The 18,656-nt window shown below is 42.6% G+C and overlaps 1 protein-coding gene across 3 annotated transcripts in view; it reads left to right on the plus strand.

Annotated features, from left to right (window-relative positions):
- Window positions 1-18,656, plus strand: part of col18a1a (collagen type XVIII alpha 1 chain a) — a 67,192-nt gene extending 48,536 nt beyond the window's left edge. For 2 of the 3 annotated variants that reach the window (XM_086091375.1, XM_086091373.1), the window contains 37 exons: window positions 3,277-3,355; window positions 3,727-3,854; window positions 4,849-4,875; window positions 4,999-5,196; window positions 5,298-5,324; window positions 5,396-5,458; window positions 5,531-5,608; window positions 5,691-5,741; window positions 6,066-6,197; window positions 6,695-6,757; window positions 6,934-6,978; window positions 7,152-7,283; window positions 7,618-7,689; window positions 7,965-7,991; window positions 8,205-8,303; window positions 10,170-10,205; window positions 10,364-10,453; window positions 10,543-10,575; window positions 10,693-10,728; window positions 11,041-11,100; window positions 11,173-11,250; window positions 11,330-11,365; window positions 11,507-11,560; window positions 11,648-11,713; window positions 11,873-11,938; window positions 12,024-12,054; window positions 13,386-13,430; window positions 13,513-13,547; window positions 13,627-13,755; window positions 13,846-14,005; window positions 14,075-14,139; window positions 15,137-15,265; window positions 15,406-15,438; window positions 15,519-15,839; window positions 15,929-16,126; window positions 17,305-17,420; window positions 17,504-18,656. In XM_086091375.1, the coding sequence (XP_085947501.1) occupies window positions 3,277-3,355; window positions 3,727-3,854; window positions 4,849-4,875; window positions 4,999-5,196; window positions 5,298-5,324; window positions 5,396-5,458; window positions 5,531-5,608; window positions 5,691-5,741; window positions 6,066-6,197; window positions 6,695-6,757; window positions 6,934-6,978; window positions 7,152-7,283; window positions 7,618-7,689; window positions 7,965-7,991; window positions 8,205-8,303; window positions 10,170-10,205; window positions 10,364-10,453; window positions 10,543-10,575; window positions 10,693-10,728; window positions 11,041-11,100; window positions 11,173-11,250; window positions 11,330-11,365; window positions 11,507-11,560; window positions 11,648-11,713; window positions 11,873-11,938; window positions 12,024-12,054; window positions 13,386-13,430; window positions 13,513-13,547; window positions 13,627-13,755; window positions 13,846-14,005; window positions 14,075-14,139; window positions 15,137-15,265; window positions 15,406-15,438; window positions 15,519-15,839; window positions 15,929-16,126; window positions 17,305-17,420; window positions 17,504-17,717 (3,252 nt within the window). In that variant the 3' untranslated portion in view covers window positions 17,718-18,656. The remainder of the gene's footprint in view (window positions 1-3,276; window positions 3,356-3,726; window positions 3,855-4,848; window positions 4,876-4,998; window positions 5,197-5,297; window positions 5,325-5,395; window positions 5,459-5,530; window positions 5,609-5,690; window positions 5,742-6,065; window positions 6,198-6,694; window positions 6,758-6,933; window positions 6,979-7,151; window positions 7,284-7,617; window positions 7,690-7,964; window positions 7,992-8,204; window positions 8,304-10,169; window positions 10,206-10,363; window positions 10,454-10,542; window positions 10,576-10,692; window positions 10,729-11,040; window positions 11,101-11,172; window positions 11,251-11,329; window positions 11,366-11,506; window positions 11,561-11,647; window positions 11,714-11,872; window positions 11,939-12,023; window positions 12,055-13,385; window positions 13,431-13,512; window positions 13,548-13,626; window positions 13,756-13,845; window positions 14,006-14,074; window positions 14,140-15,136; window positions 15,266-15,405; window positions 15,439-15,518; window positions 15,840-15,928; window positions 16,127-17,304; window positions 17,421-17,503) is intronic. The other variant, XM_086091374.1, reaches the window with a different exon arrangement.

Here is an 18,656-nt window from a genome sequence, read left to right on the forward strand (position 1 = left end):
TTTTGTGTTTGCGATTACCTTTTTGTTGGTTTCGGTTTTAGTTTTTTTGTTTAATTTTTTGTTTTTCATCTTAGTTTTATTTTTTATTTTTTGCTGTTGTGTTTCATTTGTGTTTTTCATTTTAGATTTTTAATTTTAATATTTTGTTGTGTTTTTTAGTTGTGTTTTTCATTTTAGTTTTATTTTTTTGCTGTTGTTTCATTTGTTTTTTTAATTTTATTATCTCATTTGTGTTTTTTATATTTTTTGTTGTGTTTCATTTGTGTTTTTTAGTAGTTTTTCATTTTAGTTTTTGTAATGTTTTATTTTTTTGCTGTTGTGTTTTTTTTTTGTTTTGTTTTGTTTTGTGTTTTTTATTTTTTTTGTTGTGTTGTGTTTCATTTGTTTTTCATTTTAGTTTTGTTTCATTTGTGTTTTTCATTTTAGTTTTTGTTTTGTGTATTTTATTTTTTGTTGTGTTTCATTTGCTTTCATTTTAGTTTTGTTGTGTTTTTGATTTTTTGTTGTGTTTCATTTGTGTTTTTATGTTCACGTTTTTGCGCTTTGCACTTGAGGGTGTGTGTACCAAGGTTCAAAGTGTGAGAGGACTTCCCGTACACATCGCTTATATACAAGAAAGACTTACCTTAGCTTACCTTACATGCCAGGCGGGGAAGCGAACCCGCGCCTTTATGCTTCGTAGGCATGTTACGTTATCACTCCGCCACCCGGGGCCCGGAAGAGTCGTCTTGTTGGTGGCGAGTTCTCCAATCCCTCCTCTCAACCTGCCCCACCCCCACCCCCACCCCCACCCCCACCCCCACCCCCACCCCCACCCTCACGTGTTCGCTCTGCCAATCGTGATTTGTTGTGTTCAAACTTATGCAATGGCGCTCAAGCATGCATGGTTCAGTGAGCATGTGTCCTTTCTTTTTTTCTTTTTTTTGGGGGGGGGGGGTGGTGGTGGTTGTTTTAGAGTTTAACGAGCCACTTACAAGTTAATTGTTTGATTGACAGCACGCTCCAAAAGAGAGCAATCTGCTCGCGCAGGGAATGAGGGAGATGGAACATACCAAATGCAAGGGGGGGGGCTTAACCACTACATACACTAGTGTATTGTTTCCTTTTTTCCTTTTTTTTTTCTGCGTGCTTACCTTTTTGTGCTCGTGTTTGTTTTGTTTTTTTATTCGCAATTCCTTTTTTGTATTTTTTCATATTTTGTGTTTTTTGATTTGTGTTTGATTAATTGCTTATATATATATATTATTTTTTTAAACAGCCAACAACTGAAATTAGCCTTATAAAATCCATAACTCTGAACCCCTGATTTTTTTTGTTTATTTTGGCTCACACGCTTGATGACATGATCTTTGTTTTTGTTGACATTGTTTTGATTACATTTCGTTTTGTTTCCTGTTTTGCAATATTTTCCGTGTCTCTTTTTCACAGCTTGTGTTGCTCGTTAGGTTTTTGTGACCAGCTGTTCCCGTCAGCCCTTTTTCTATGTATTAGCCAATCAGCTTCCTGCAGCCGCTGTCACGTTCACGTGTGTCTCGTTGTCTCGTCAGTTTGCTCGTATTTTGTTCCCTGTCTTTGTCCATTCGTATGTTCACGTTACGTTCATATGTTCTTCTTCTTCTTCTCTTCCAACTTAAACTCTTGTTAATGAAAACTCCAAGCAAACGTTTTAGACTTCTGGATCGACCGGTGCTGAATTTAGAGTATCATTTAGTTTTGGATGTAAGCAAAATGAAGTGACAGCATGTCAGGATTTGCTTTGGCAAGGAAGTGGCTGCTGGCAAGTAATTAATATAAATAAGGAATAGAAGTTGTCTCTGAATAGAGCCCTGTGGGACTCCAAATGGAAGTTTTTTTTGGGCTCGTATTCTCTCTTGCTGTTTTGTACTCCCCGCCATCTTTTCTGCCAAATGGCCTCCTCTTCTCTCTGCCCTGCTTTATGTCCCGCTCACATTGTCTCACAGATTCCACGAACACCCACTCATGTCTTCCCACCTTGGAACGATAAGTAACAAATTACCCCCCCCCCCCCCCCCCCCCGGACAAAACAAACAAAACAGATGTCAATCCCGCTCATGAGTTTGACATGAGGGCTGGTTTTTCAATCAAGCATAAACAGCGAACTGAAAGCGACTGCAGCACTGGGGTTATCAAAACCTTTGGGGTCCAGGGACCACTTACACTGAAAACCCGTTTTTCAGGGACCCCCCTCAGAAGCCCAAAACTAATTTAGGAATAACCACTCTGTATTCACGTTGACACCCTGTTCAGCAGACATAGTGGGGGCGGGGTTTGCCGTGCGTGTCTGGACATTAATGATTGTGGGTTTCCCCTCCGTCCAATTGCTGTTTATTAGCGTCATTATCAGCAGAGACAACATCTGCTACCAAATTCCCGCCGAGCAATTTTTTCCACGTCATGTTTGTTCGCAGGCGTTATGCGGAACTCATCAAACATGTCGGGACAAATGCAAAAGTCGAGAGTTGAGCGGAGTGAAACGTTCCATTTTGTCATGCGAGGACTTCTTTGACGTTGTCCTCCTCACGTGTCAGTTTTGTCGTGTCACATTTGACATCAAACCAGACATATTTCGTATGGAGGATCAAAACTACACCAAAATTTATATATATATATATATATATATATATATATATATATATATATATATATATATATATATATAAAATAAATACAAAAATACAAAACAAGATCCAAAAAAAAAAAAATGTCGAAATAAATATAAAAATAACTATATAAATAGAATTAAATATCAATCAATAAATAAAAACTCTCTGCTCTCACATTTATTTATTTCATGCGGCAGACGCTCTGTCCGGTCTTGGGTTGGATTCCGCAGTTGCCATTTTAATTTTTTTATTGTATTTTTTAATATACGCTTTTATTTTCACTTTAATTAATTAATTTATTTTTAATTTGGGGGGGGGGGGGGGGGCGTTGTCCCTCATTTCTTCCGTTCTCCATTTGAACACAAGGGAGCTGCAATCAGTTTCTCCTGTTGCTTGGCAGTTTCTGTCCTGTGCATTTAAAGTCTGTCTTCTGTTGCATTGTGTGTGTTTGGCTTTGGTAAAATGGCCTGGACATATTCGAGCTGAGTCAGCATATTGTTATTGTTTTGGTTTCGATGTAACAAGTGCATTTTCTCGTGGCCTGCCAAACTGTATCAGGAAACCAATGAAAACTGTCGAGCCCGTTAAAAATGATCATCGATTGATTGATTGATTGATTGACGGACTGATCATGTTTTTATTTGACCACCAGACGGCGCCGCCATCTATGAGGCCTATTCAGCAACCACCTGTCGCCAGGCAAGAGGAGACGTTGGCTGTGAGACACACAGGTGAAGACGCACGCACACGCACACAGCAGAAGACATGCCTGACTTACTTGCTGGCCTACCACTCCATCTAGTGGACATGAGGTTTATTGCAGTATGTCGAGGATTTTAGAACAGTGACTCCAAACTTTTGCAGGGAGCGAGCCCTGCCACAATTGACCCCCGCCACAATTGACCCCCTGAAATGTTTAGAATTGACTATATTAATTGTTTACACCAGCAACTATTATTCCAATTACTGCTGAAAACGAATATCTCGCAGATGATTTGACTTCCCTTCGCCTTAACATCTGTAAGAAGTATTTTTTATGGTGTTTTCTGCTGTATTTTTGTGTGCGAGCGTTTGCGGTGTCCAATGTTGTTCTCCCTTTCAGGATCAATTGGGGCCAAAGGAGACAAAGGAGAACAAGGAGAGAAAGGGGATCGAGGTGTCGCGGGGCCAAAAGGAGATGCCGGTTACAGCACTGCAGGGGGCTCACAGGGGGGAGCTCGAGGGGGGAAGGTGTGGATTCTTCAGTCATTATTTATTTATTTATTTATTTTACCCAATCACCTCGGGCGTGTGAAGGCAACTTCAACATCGCAAGGAACATAGCAACTGTAAAGCAACTGACAACATCATCACAATTGGGGACATAGCAACTTCATGGCAACTGACAAAATCATCACAGGGGGCATAGCAACGGACAACTTTGTCATCACAAGGGGCATAACAACTGTATAGCGACTAACAACATAATCACAATTAGGGACATAGCGACTGTACAGCAACTGGAATCATAATCACCAGGGGCATAGCAACGGACAACGTTGTCATCACGAGGGGCATAACAACCGTATAGCAACTAACAACATCATCACAATTGGGGACATAGCAACTTCATGGCAACTGACAAAATCATCACAGGGGCATAGCAACGGACAACTTTGTCATCACAAGGGGCATAACAACTGTATAGCGACTAACAACATAGTCACAATTAGGGACATAGCGACTTCATGGCAACTGACAAAATCATCACAGGGGGCATAGCAACTGACAACATAATCACAATTAGGGGCATAGCAACTGTATAGCAACTGACAACTCAAGGGACAAATACAGGACCATAACAACACAATGACCCCATAACACAAACCCAAACACAGTCATAACAACTTAAATGTCTTATCAGTCTGCTAATAGGATATTAAGTGTTTATTGTTTTGTATATTTCTATAACTGTGTATTTGACCACATTTGTGATTGGAATATTGTCAGGCACTACAATGTAAAATATAATTGAATTCGACTTTGGAAATGTTTTTCAAGCTGGGATTGTGTACATCAAGAAATACTCCTTAAATACCTGAAGGTCATGTTTTTATTTTCATTTTTTCAGGCTAGATTGTACATTGAAATCTGCCGTACTGGTTATGTACTGATTACTTTGTAGTGACATTAAGACGAAGAACAAGCATGCATGACGATGTTCTTTTGTTCTTCATATTTTCAGGGAGAACTTGGAGAAAAGGGAGCAAAGGTGAGTTGAATCTCCAGACGACCGTTACATTTATTTTTTCTTATCGGCCTAGCGGGCTACTAAACGTTTCTCAGCTGTTCCCGTCCTAACCGCAACCACTGTTTATCTTTTTTTTTCTTCTAGGGCAATGCAGGTTTTGGTTACCAAGGAAAGAAGGGAGACCCTGGCCCCCCGGGGCCCCCTGGAGCTCCGGGTCTGGCGTCTGAGGTCTCAGTGTGCAAAGATGGTTCAGAAGCTTCCTGTGTTCCTGGTGCTCGAGGACCACCCGGACCAGCAGGGGCCTCTGGTGCCCAGGGGCCACCGGGAGAGGATGGAGAACCAGTTAGTGGGCTGCCTATTGAATTGTTTTGAATGTATCCTCGTTAATGTTCAGTTTATCGGGTGTGTATCATAATGTTGACCTATTTTGTGTAATCGCGCAGGGCGATCCTGGTGAAGATGGAAAAAGGGTGAGTTGCTTTCAATGAATACAGTGTCATCCATTTTGCATTAGATTAGACTGACTGGAACTCAAATTTAGGGTGCTGATGGACCTCGGGGCTTCCCGGGGACCCCTGGAGATCCTGGACTGAAAGGAGGAAAGGTCAGATGAACAGATAAAGAATAGACATTTATTGACGGTACGATGTTAAGCTAATGGGAGGGATTCATACAGGGAGACCGTGGCGATGGTCAGCCCGGCCCCAGGGGGCCACCAGGTCCTCCCGGGCCCCCAGGACTAGGAAGCAGAACCGTGAGTGGGATAGCAAGTTACATGCTGAGTCGCGGAAGCGACGATTGATGGGATGTAACAGTTTACGATGGATGCGTTTCAGACTTTTGTGGACATGGAGGGCTCAGGATTCCCTGATCTGGAATCAGTTCGGGTAAGTGCGGCCATAACGACAACATACGTGAAGGATTATACAAAGTTTGTTGACTGCCAGCCATTTTCAAAGCAGAGTTCTACTTCCGATATCTTTCACTTCTTTTTCAGTTACTTGGTAAGTAGCAGTAGGACATGGGTTGATTTCACCCCCCCAAAAAAGTTCTGACAAAAGTTCACGTACTTGACGGATTTATTTGTCGGTGGCAGAAAACGGTTGGATTCCGGTTGACGAATTATAACGTCCAAATTAAAATCTTGTTTTTTCTGTCAGTCTTCATTTGTATCGCAGTGATATGATATTTGGTGTTTCTTTTTGTTTTAGGGGCTTCCAGGTCCACCCGGCCCACCAGGCCCACCCGGTCTACCTGGGGTTTCTGGTCTTGCTGCACCAAACTCGGCATCGAATTCAGGAGCAGTCGGCCCACCGGGACAAGATGGGGCGCCTGGTCAACCCGTAAGTGCCAATTCATTGATTGGCAAACATGAGTGGACAGAGTTTCTGCAGTACAGTCGGACCGTGACTTACGCTTGACCCGACTGTTGCTAGGACTGTTTTTTTTGGTTTGGTTTGCGAGCCAAAATTTGGGGCAATAAATAGTGGCGGTCTTCAAAGAAGAGGCTTCAAGCTTTTGCCACTTGTTTTGTATTTAAAACAACCACATAACTTCGCCTTTGCTAGCTTAATGCTAACCCATAATGAGAAACGCCATACACAGGCCGCCAAATAGCATCAACGTCACTCTGTCATAACGACGGATATTACTGCATCTTTCCTCGTCAGTTGTTAAACTCTTCATGTGATTTTAGAAACTAATTGTGGACACAGAACAGTTCTCAGTCCTTCGTCAAGGTGGCGCTGTATCTGTAACATTAAAAACCAGCATTTATTTATATGTCAACTTTCGAAGCGGTTGTGACGACCCGCCCGTGACTTTAACTTGTGGCCTGCAGGGCTTGCCTGGGTTGCCAGGTATCGATGGCCATCCGGGAACCGCAGGCCCGAAAGGAGAACGGGTAATTTCCTTCATTTCTACATTGATGATGAGTGCATGACCACATTTTAGGCTCGTTGTGTTTGCATTTTTTGAACCCATGGAAGGGAGTCAGTGGTGCTTATCAGGAGTCCACCACTGCATCCACACTCCAAAGTAATCAGGTTCAAATGATTTGTTCTATTTTGATTTTTCTAGGGCGACTCTGGTGTGCTTGGTCAACCAGGAACAGCTGGACAGAAGGTCATTCAATTTCAGTCAAAAAAATGTTCATATAAGATCACGTCAACAGCAAAGGATGTTTTCGTTATACCATCGTCATCTTATTTATTTATTTTTTTTTGCTATATTTTCTCCCCGAGCTAATTCCACATTTCTTTGGTTTCATTTTAAGTTTTATTTTGTCCGTCCAACAGGGAGCTCCAGGAGAGTCTGGTTTACCTGGCCCAACGGGCGAGTCTGGACTGGCTGGTTTACCCGGACCCATGGGACCGGCCGGGCAACCTGGGCCTCCCGGGCCTCCTGGACCAAGATACCGTGTTGGATTTGTAAGTTATGGCTTATTGCTTTTGGATGACCACATCTGATTGATTCTGATAAAAAAAAGTTGTATGTTGCCGAGCTGCCGACGGTCTCAGCTGACACACAAAGTTGCTAACGCTAAAGCCGCCCATCCATATATTACATGCCACTCAACAGGCCAGGCTCGCCTTTTTAAAGGCGGGTACACATTTCATCACATCAACGTCACAGTAACCGTGAAGCAGAATGTGAGCATGGCGACCCCAAGTGGACAAAAAAAATACCTGCAGATACCGATTGTTGGAAATAGTGTTTTTCATGAAAGCTTTAAAAAAATGATTTTGTTGTTGTTGTTTGAAGGATGACATGGAGGGATCCGGTGGCATTTTCTCAAATGGGCTTCCTGGTGTCAGAGGACCTGAAGGAAGACAGGTTAGTCAAAATTGTAATCCATTCCCAAAAGTGTTAAAGTACGAGCATTTTTCTGAGCGTGAAGATTCATGGGAATGAGCAGTGTGAGGAAAAGCCGACTGGTTGTCATGACAACATCCAAACGTGCTTCTCAGCTCTTCTGTTATATTGCGGTTCAAGCGGACCCACTTTCAAGTTCAACAAAATTGCCCGCCCTCATTTCATGCTACATTGAAAATCATGTTAAGTGAGATGTTTTAAAAAAGTTTGTAACTAAATCAAATGTGTGCTCTTAGGGTCCACCCGGCCTGCCTGGACTACCAGTAAGTAAACTTTAGCATTTCCAAAAAAATATTATTCATATTTATACTGTAATTTTGGTAAGACAGAATGAAGCACATTAATATTAATAGAAGCGAAACATTGAACCCTTTTTTCCAAGGTTGCAAATGTTTGTATTGCTTTTCTACAGATTCTGTCAACATGCAGTGTCACAGTATGAGCACATTTGAACTTGAATGCATTCGTCCCCGCAGGGTAAACCGGGGCTGCCCGGCCTCGCGGGTCAGAAGGGCGGCGAGGGTCCGGAAGGAAGAGACGGACAACCGGGATTGGACGGCTTCCCTGGAGTTCAGGTCTGTCATCCTTTTGATTGATCGTGTCCTAACTAGCGTCGGCATCAACACGGTACAAAACGTATCATTTGTTACAACGTTAAATTGCCAGCAATTGACACCTTGACAATTAATCTTGTTTTCTAATTTCATTGGCATAACAGTACTGCGCTCTCGATGTGAAGAACAGTTGGATTGTGAAACATCGATGTACTGAGAAAAGTGTCATTCAGTAACTCTCACTTTACAATTCTATATGACAGAATGAAGGCCTATATGACAAAATAAGAGTAAAAAAAAAATCCAGAACTTAAAGACAGGACCTAACAGTAACAATTACAGGGACATAGCAACTGCACAGCAACTGAAAACATCATCACCATCATCATCACAAGGGTCATAGCAACTGACAACATCACAGCAAACGTAGAAACTGACTGCATCGTCATAAACATCACAAGGAATGTAAGCAATGGCATAGCAATTGAATTCTTCATCATCACAAAGGATATAGGAACTACATAGTAGTGGACAATATCAATATCAAGGTACATAGCAACTGCATAGCAACTGACAACATCATCATCATCATTACAAGGGTCATAGCAACTGCACAGCAACTGAAAACATCATCATCATCATTACAAGGGTCATAGCAACTGCACAGCAACTGAAAACATCATCACCATCATCACAAGGGTCATAGCAACTGCATAGCAACTGACAACATCACAGCAAACGTAGAAACTGACAGCATCGTCATAAACATCACAAGGAATGTAAGCAATGGCATAGTACCTGAAATATTCATCATCGCAAGGGACATAGCAACTACATAGTAGTGGACAATATCAATATCAAGGTACATAGCAACTGCATAGCAACTGACAACATCACAGCAAGCGTAGAAACTGACAGCATCGTCATAAACATCACAAGGAATGTAAGCAAATTTATAGCAATTGAATTCTTCATCATCACAAAGGACATAGCAACTACATAGTAGTGGACAATATCAATATCAAGGTACATAGCAACTGCATAGCAACTGACAACTTCATCATCAGTGGTGACATAGCAGCTACAAAATAAAAGTGACTGGACAAAATAAGAGTGGAAAATGTATCCTCATCTTAAGGGACATAATACAAGAGCATAACAACAGAATGACCCCGTGACCTCACCCAAAACACGTCATAAGACATTTGTTCCAATGTTAAATGGCCTCCTATTTATGACAAACTCTTAAGAACGATTGCGCCGATGAATCTGATTCTCTCGCTTCAGTGTGATCACGCGACCGCCTTCATGTTGTGCTTTCAAGCGTTAACAATGACGAGACAGTCAGCTGGGCTGTTTTTCACGAGTCGGGACGGATAAAAAGAAGACGACACATAACGCAAGGATTACAATCTAAATTTAGCGCGAATGTCCAAACGGCTTTGGGGTCACTACCGAGTTTGTATTATTAGCCACAAATATCCCCAACTGTAATTGGACGTCACGCACACTGGATATCGCATTCACGCGCAAAGATGATGCAGTCCTCATCGCGTTCTGAAGGCGCCACGTGAACCGATGCACACGCGAGAACGCCACCGCGCCGTCGACATGTAGTGAGAAAATGGACTCCAGGACGCGGCGCCGCCAAATTAGACAAAGTAACGAGTCGATCTGTGGACAAAGTATGTGGAGCATGCAGTGGACGCAATGCAAAGGCCATTTTGTCCCAAAAAAAAAAACAGCGAAGAACATCCGATTACAGCTCGATTATCAGAAGCTAACAGTAAGAAAATGCAATCTGTGCTAACACTGCAGCTTTGCTTACCTTTTGGCTTTGAGCTTGAATTGCTTTTTTGACAGCTGTCTCATTCTTGAATGTTACAGGGAGCAAAAGGTGACCGAGGTGAAAGAGGAGAGCGGGTGAATATCATTTCAAAAATATGATTGATTAATCTTGATTTTGTTTTTTTACTAAAAAAATAAATAAATATATCATGTATGTCGTATGTCGCATTCTTCCAGTGACTGACGTGCTTGAATGAATGAATGAATGATTTCACGTGCGCACTTTGTTTAAGGGTGAACCAGGCCGAGATGGCACCGGAGTAACCGGGCCGCCGGGCCCGCCTGGACCACCCGGACAAATCGTCTACCAACCGTCAGACAATGTAAAGAAAATTGCCCAAATTGTGTTGCTGGCGAATAGACCGTAAATTTGGATCCTTTTCTGACTTCTGTCCTTTTTATGCGGTTACAGTTCGACGGTGTGGTTGGCAGAGTTGGGCCTCAGGTGTGTATTCAAGCTATGAACGTGAACGCTAGTGTTGTCTCGAGGTGTTAAAAGATTGGCTGACGACCAGTCCAGGTTGTGCCTCACCTCATCAAATGTTGTTGTTTTTTTGTAAAGGGAGGATCTGGTGTGCCGGGCAGAGCAGGATTTCCTGTAAGTCCCTTCTAATAGTTTATCTTGGTTTGTTTCGTGTCATAATGTATGCCTGTTTGCTGAGGGTTTTTTTTCCATTTTCATACTGTGCTCCCCTTATAAGTCTGGGTTTGTTGTTTTTTTCCCCCCTCTCCCCGCCCGTCCGTCTCTGCGTAAACAGGGCGCTGTCAAAGGCGAGCTGGCGAACGCCCAATCTTTATCCGCCATTTGATCTTTGTTTTTTTTTGTTTGTTTTTGTTCCATTTTCTTGCACCCTGTGGCGACAATGACAATAAAGCAGTTTGTAATTTGTCATTTTGTGGTCCGTGTTAGGGTCCTATGGGTCCAAAGGGTGACGCTGGCGAACCCGGCCCTGCTGGTTACGGCATCAAGGTACGGTCAACGCCGTGTTTAGCCTTGCGTCACCCTTTAGGTTTGTGGCGCTAGCAGCGTTTCTTTCCGCAGGGCGAGAAAGGCGAGCCGGGTCTCATGGTAGGCCCGGATGGGGGTCCACTGTTTTCGTCGGGGCTGACTGGTTTTAAAGTGAGAATTTGGACCGCCTGTATTTGTCTGGAGAACATTTTTGTTTTGCGCTTCTGATGTGTTTGCCGTGCGCGTTTAGGGAGATCGAGGCCCCGCCGGACCCGTGGGACCACCGGTAAGCATTTATTGTCTTCATATTTGAAGTTATTATTAGTGCTCAAATATCAACAGGAGTCGTTTTCCAAAATGTCAAAGGTTTGTTTTCATAATGCGGCAATTGGTCATTCCTATGGATGATTTTTTTTTTCCCATGTAGGGAACATACGGACCTCAAGGAATGAAAGGTGAAATCGGAATGCCTGGCAGACCTGTGAGTAAAAACCGCACGGTTGGTGCTGCTTTGTACACAGCTGAGCCCAGAATTGCAGACGTAAAAAGGAAACGTGCCTTCCGTTAGGGTCGGCCCGGTGTCAACGGATACAAGGGAGAGAAAGGAGAGTCGGGCTCTGGTTTTGGATACCCAGTAAGATATCGCCTCAAGTTTTCATTCATTCCTTCAATACATAGTATTTGTTATAAAAAAATAATAATAATAATAATAAAGTATATTTTTTAGTTGTTCTTTGATTTGGCCAGAAGTTTTTTTACACATAATGTATCAGTGCCATTTTTTTTCCATCAGGGGGTTCCTGGCCCACCGGGCCCACCGGGACCACCGGGACCTGCGGGACCCTTCGATCGCTTCAGCGTGAGTTAGCAAACCATTTGAAGATAAGAACCAGCTGACTAACAGGGCAGTCGAAAGTAAATATTGTGTTGCATTCCGTTAACAGCACTACGATGGAACCGCCAGGAACTATCCAGGTAGGAACGATTTTCCAGACACGCTTGTCAGCTGACTTGACACGAGGTCCAATGTCGACTTTTTTTAGCCATTTAAGCTGCACTGTGACGTCAAACGAGTAACAAAAGTTTAGTGAGAGACGGATTTTTTTCCAGGGCCGTCGAGGAGGTTGATAACCAATATTTGAAGCCGATATTCATTTGCAGTAAAAGAGAAAATATTAGCATCAAATTTGGAAAGAAAAAAACTTAACTTGGTTGAAATGATTTAAAGCACGTTTGGTAAAACAACTTTTGAAATGTTCAACATGTTGAATGTTTTCTTTTCTATTTAAACGTATAGAGAATAGAGAGCTTTCACTTCAATTCAAACTGAAATTGTAATCCACGTGTGTTAAGCTAAATTAAAAATTAAGCAAGTAAATATATCCCTAAATTTGTCAACAATAAATAAAGTTTTGCAAAATTTCAACATAACTGAAATGTTAACATAACACTTTTTTTGTTTTAATTTTTATTTTTATTTTTTTTCAAAAAACAAAAAGTGCAGGGAACTCCCAATGTCAACAGCATCTTTTTTAAGTGAACATTTACATAAATACATAAATAGAAATTTCCCTGAGGTCAACTTGGTTTTGAATTGATCTCCTAAGACGCTAACTCAAGACTGATAAATCCATGCTGACGTAGCAACTTTTTGGTTTTCATTAGGGTTTGTAATTATTTTTTTTAAAGATCTTGCCAGACTGAAAAATGGTTTGAACATGTTCAAAAACATTTTGCTACATTTTTCCCAACATCTTAGCAACATTTTTTGCAACATTAACACTGACACAATTCCAAAATTCTGCTCGCAAACAATCGGCGCTCAGTGAGAGAGCAGCTTTGTCGTCCAAAAATAATAATAATAAAAAAAAAAAAAGGCAATAATCGACCAGGACAATAATTCCTATCCCGATATTATTTGCTAACCGTCTGCAAAATCATTGTAACATTGAAGCCGGCCTACCTATTTTTACGGCTGGGGTTGTATAATATGATGGAAGTTGAAAATTAGCATTTTCTCTCATTAGAAAGAAGTAAATGATCCTGCCAAAGAAGTAAGATTAAAGAAGGCTTTAAAGTTTCTGGAGACAAAAACCTTCCTCATTTCAGCTTCTTCCACATCGAAGAAGAGAGAGAGAAAAAAAAGTCTCCATTGTCGCAAGATTAATCCGTCAAGTCTTACCAGATTTGAGAAATGGGCCGATAAAACACCAAATACGTCACAATGTGAAATAGCAATGCCAGAGTCGGTTACCTGCGGAAAATAATGTCTCAGGTTCCGCCGTGTATGTCATCTTTTACTGCAGCAATTAAAGGAGAACAGGGAGAACGCGGCCTTCCAGGCGTCCCCGGTAAATCCTTGATTTTCACATGACAACATTCTCGATGGCTGCTGCTCACTCTTTACAAAAAAATGCTTTTTTTTATTTGCAGGAACGGTCTCCAATTTTGATATTCACGCATTCAAGGTGAGCGCACAAAATCCAAATTCGGGAATTGAGCCATCGACAATGCGAAAGTTTTTTTTTTTTTTTTTTTTTTTAACAGAAAGACCTCAAGGGAGAGCACGGAGACCCGGGAGCGAAAGGAGAAAAAGGTGAACCCGGCGGATATTATGACCCTCGTTTTGGGGGACCTCTCGGCCCTCAAGGGCCTCCTGGCGAACCGGGCTTACCGGTGAGTTTGACAATAAAACATCAACATCATCAGAACATCAACAGCTGGATATTTCTCAAATCTTTACGTCATGTGTGTTCTTTACATTAGGGTCCAAAAGGAGATTCTACAACGGGTCCTCCCGGACCTCAGGGCCCACCTGGTCCAACGGGGATCGGTTACGATGGTCGCCCAGGTCCTCCAGGACAACCTGGACCACCAGGACCGGCTTCGTCTCCCTCGCTGCCCGGCGCCTTTTGGCCCAGTCAAAGTGAGTCGTTAACTTCCTGTGCCTCAACATGTCGAAGTCGTATCCTAAATAAGATGTTTCAATTTGAAGCAGCCAACGTACCAGGACCTCCTGGTCCTGCTGGTCCACCTGGAAGTCCTGGACACTCCTCTGGCGTAAGTTGAAACTTTTTTTTTTTTTTTTTAAATGCACAGCTGTCTTCTAAGTCTGACTAAACGGCTCATTCCATACCATACCACAGGGGTGTCCACATCCGGTCCTTAAGAGCCACTATCCAGCATATTTTAGACCATGTTGGAAATTGTTGGCATTCTTTAGCTGTTGGGTCAAAAGCAACCCAATTATGGATTTTTAAAAAAAATGGGCCGATCCACTTTACGGGTCAATTTGACCCAACTATCTTGGGTTACAAAATGACCCAATTTGACTCAAGTAAAGGATCTGACCAATATTTATGAATTGTTTTACACTAAAAGACCCATTTTTTTTTTTTTTTTTTTTTAAGAGCGCAGTATTGTTCATTCGGAAATGTCATCATCATTGCTCCTTTTTTTTTTTTTTTTTTTTGTGTGTGTGTGTGTGGGTGAGTATGTGTATGTGCGTGCGTGCGTGCGTGCGTGCGTGCGTGTATTTGTAAGCTCACCAGAAAACCTATTAGAAAAAATCTCATACCGTTCACCTAAACCGAACACCAGGAGACCCGAGGAAGGACCAAAGAAAACCAAGGAAGGTGAAATCCAGCACCGACCAGACACCCCCCACCAGAACTCCTCCCCAGCCCAAGAAACATCCAGACCCCAACAAATCCCAAAAACATAAAATCAGGGAGGCCTCAAGAGACCAAAGGAGAGACCGAGAAAAGGAAGGAAGGACAGACGAAGCCGCGACCCATTTCTTGACTCACGGTCCATTTTGGACCCGTGTTTTTAGAGCGTACACTGTTTTTGATCCCAACCGTTTTTTAGAGCATATTATCAAGGTTGACATTATACCGGCAAATTCTCGCCAAAACTCAACTAATTGCTCTGCAGGAGCCTGATCATTTGAATCAGGTGTGTCAGAGGAAAGAATCACGGAAGTCTTGCAAGGACGGTTGCCCTTGAGGACCGACTCGCGCCATAACCAACTGACCGCTTCATCCGCTGCGCACAGGTCACGGTTCTCAGGTCCTACGACACGATGCTCGCGACTGCCAGACGGCAGGCAGAAGGAAGCCTCATCTACGTCGTCGACAAAGCCGACCTGTATTTGCGAGTCCGGGATGGTCTGCGGCAAGTCATGGTACGGTTCTTTTGCTGCAGCTCCAGTCCTGTTCCAAAAACATTTCTGAAAACAAATTCCGCAAATTGCCTGAAAGGTTCGGATCAAGAATATGTTAGTGAAATCGAAATACTTTTTTTTTTTTTTTTTTTTTTCCACAGCTGGGAGATTACAAGCCCTTCTTCCGAGATTTGGTGAGTCCGATGCTCGAACTTGCTCGCTCAACCTTTCACTTGATCTTCATGGATCGCTTCCCGCCTTTTCTTCTTTCAAGGAAAACGAGGTGGCAGAGGTTCAGCCCCCGCCTGTCATCTTGTACCCGCAGTCCCACGACCAGTCCCAGAACAACGGCGCCGGCCGCTACTCCCACAGCGTTTCCGGCGCGCGACCCATTGAGCCGCCGTCGCGCCCGCCCGCGGACCCCCGATACCCTACGCGGTACGAGCCCAGATTCCCGGACCAGAGGCACTCGGGTCAGACGGACGGCAGGCTGGCGACAGGACAGTCTGACAACAGATATGCCGTCACCCCCCCGCGACGACCAAGCCCGCCTCTACAGCAGCCCGCGGTCCACGCGGACGCATCGGGTTCAGGGGTCAGTGGTGTTGAGCGGCCAGAAAGCAAACATTTTGTTTCATTTCACCTCGGAAGTTCTTGACCCGTGCTCGCTTTCTGCTTCATCAGCTCCATCTCATCGCCCTGAACGCCCCGCAAACCGGTAACATGCGAGGGATTCGGGGGGCAGACTTCTTGTGTTTCCAGCAGGCCCGTGCCGTGGGCCTGAAGGGGACCTTCAGAGCATTCCTGTCCTCCAAGCTGCAAGACCTTTACACCATTGTCCGCAGGTCGGACAGGGACACCTTGCCGATTGTCAACCTCAAGGTGAGACGCTGCACTTTTACCATCAGTTCTGTACACTTTCATAGATAACGTCTAAGGCGTGCGTTGAATTTGCCTTCATTGCCCAACGTGGCACACCTGCAGTGTGTATGTGAATAACAGGCTCTTGTGTGTTTTTTGGTACGAGTGATGGATTAGTGAATTGATTGATGACAGAAAACGAATATTATCAAATATTTATTGAGCAGCCGTATGCCGGGGGGCTGCTGGAGCCTATCCCAGTTGGCTTCAGGCAGTAGGCGGGGTCCACCCTGAACTGGTTGCCAGCCAATCGCAGGGCACACAGAGACGAGCAGCCATCCACACCTATGGACAATTTGGAGTGTTGTAAAAAAAATATTAAGACAAATACAATTATTTAAAACACTATACTTATTCAAGATCCTTATGGATGAAACCAAATGTATTAAAATTGTTATTTAATTTTTTTTTAAAGGTGCAAATGTATAAATGTAAATGACTCAAACAACTCAAAATGAGTAATAATCTCTTTTTTTTTACGATGATGCTGATTTTGTCATTGTGGAGTGTAATAATTGAAATTGTAATTGAACTTCGATTAATTGCACAGCCCTATCCGACAGTCCTCCACATAGAAGTGGAAGGAAATACCATGTCTTCTTAAGATGGAACCCTGATACAAAGAAAACAGCAGAAGCCCCAGAATTGAACCCTGTGGAACACCATTTGACAGTGGGACTGCTACACTCTAAAAAGAGAATTGTTGAACCAATTTAAGATTACATATTAAATTGCTGACAATTTTTTTTAAAAATCGCTTCAAGCGGTAACATATGATTTAATTAAGTTAGTCCAAAGTAATAATAATAATCATGCATCGGATTTATATAGTGCTTTTCTGAATGATGAATGAATTCATTAAACTTAATATAGTCACCTGAATTAAATGAACCCAAAGTATTAAGTTTAATGAACTCGTAAGTACTTAAACTTAATATATTCACTTCGGACTAACTTAATTCAATTGTGTGGTACCACTTGAAGTGTTTTTTTTTTTTTAAGTTGGTCAAAATTTAAATTTGTAATCTTAAATTGGTTCAACATTTTTTTTTTTTTTGGAGCGCAGAACCACCAATGCTAACACAAAAACTTCTGTTTGCCAAAAAGGATCCAAATCACTCTTATTTTCTCCCACGCAGGATCAAGTGCTCTTTGACAATTGGGAATCGATCTTTGGTGACAACGCCAGCAAAATGAGAAGCGGCGCGCCAGTTTACTCATTCGACGGCAGGGACATTCTCAGGGACAGCGCCTGGTGAGTTTTTCCTCTTTCGAATGTCCCGCATTCATTTCTGCGCGTACTCACGCGTCCGCGTGTGGCCCGCGCTTTTTTCCCAGGCCCCACAAAATGGTCTGGCACGGCTCCAGCAACAAAGGCCAGCGGCAAACGGACCACTACTGCGAGACGTGGCGGGCGGGCGAGCAGGCGGTGACGGGGCTGGCGTCCTCCATGCAGAGCGGCCGCCTCCTGCAGCAGCACTCGCGCAGTTGCTCCGACTCGCACGTCGTCCTGTGCATCGAGAACGCGTCCACGGCAAACTCGCAAAAATAAGGACCATCCATGTTTTGAATTTCAACGTAACGTTTTTTTTTGTTTTTGTTTTTTTTCTCAACTTGCCGTCCAATGAACTGGCAGACGGGCTTTACGTGGCGTACTTCTTCCCTCCATGAACGCCAAAGAGATTGGCTTGGACGGAGTTCCTTTTCAGGGGCACGCATTCTTCTAAGGGTTGAACGAGTGTTAAAAAAGAAAAAAAAAAACAGGAAATATGTTCACAAATTGTATCCATTTTTTGGTGTTACTTGCATTGTCATTTTTTGTTGTTATTGATTTTGACCTTCTAAAATGTTATATCAATCCTGTTATATGTTTTTTTTTTTTGTATTGATCATTTGCAATTTTATTTTGTAGTCGTGGGTTACTTTTTGGGTACAGCAAAGACTATTTTGAAATTAAAGAAAATATTTATTTTATAAGGACAAACAAATGAGTTGAATGAAAACATAGCTTGCCCAAATGCTCCCATTTGATATTGACTTTTTTCAAAAGCGGCTTTTCCCATCACGGTGATCTTATAATCACACCAAGCCAGCTTTCCATTATAAGTAACGCAGCAACGGACCACTTCCTTTTTATATAACTTGTTGTAAAAATGGAAAATGCTGCTCCAAAAGTTCTTTTTCCGATGCAGCCTTTTTATTTTATGCCACATGTATTCATTCCATGGACAAAAATGACACCGAGGACCATTTTTCTTCAATGACATTTAACCACCTAAATGATTTTTTTTAAACTGCGAGCGTACTCGAATCTGTGTTGAGATTTTGTATAAAGGATTTTTTTTTTTTTTTACTATTTTGTTATAACCCGACTTTAGCGCACCCGATGCTTGACTGAACCTGTGGTTTTCCTTCTTTATCTCCATCCTAACGCATTGAGCTGTACTGATCTAAAGGCACTGAATAAATGTCTTTTCAAACGCCACAATAA

The sequence above is a fragment of the Leptonotus elevatus genome, chromosome 12, assembly GCF_054856555.1.
Source record: "Leptonotus elevatus isolate MCC_2025b chromosome 12, RoL_Lele_1.0, whole genome shotgun sequence".
In the NCBI taxonomy this organism is placed as follows: domain Eukaryota; kingdom Metazoa; phylum Chordata; class Actinopteri; order Syngnathiformes; family Syngnathidae; genus Leptonotus; species Leptonotus elevatus.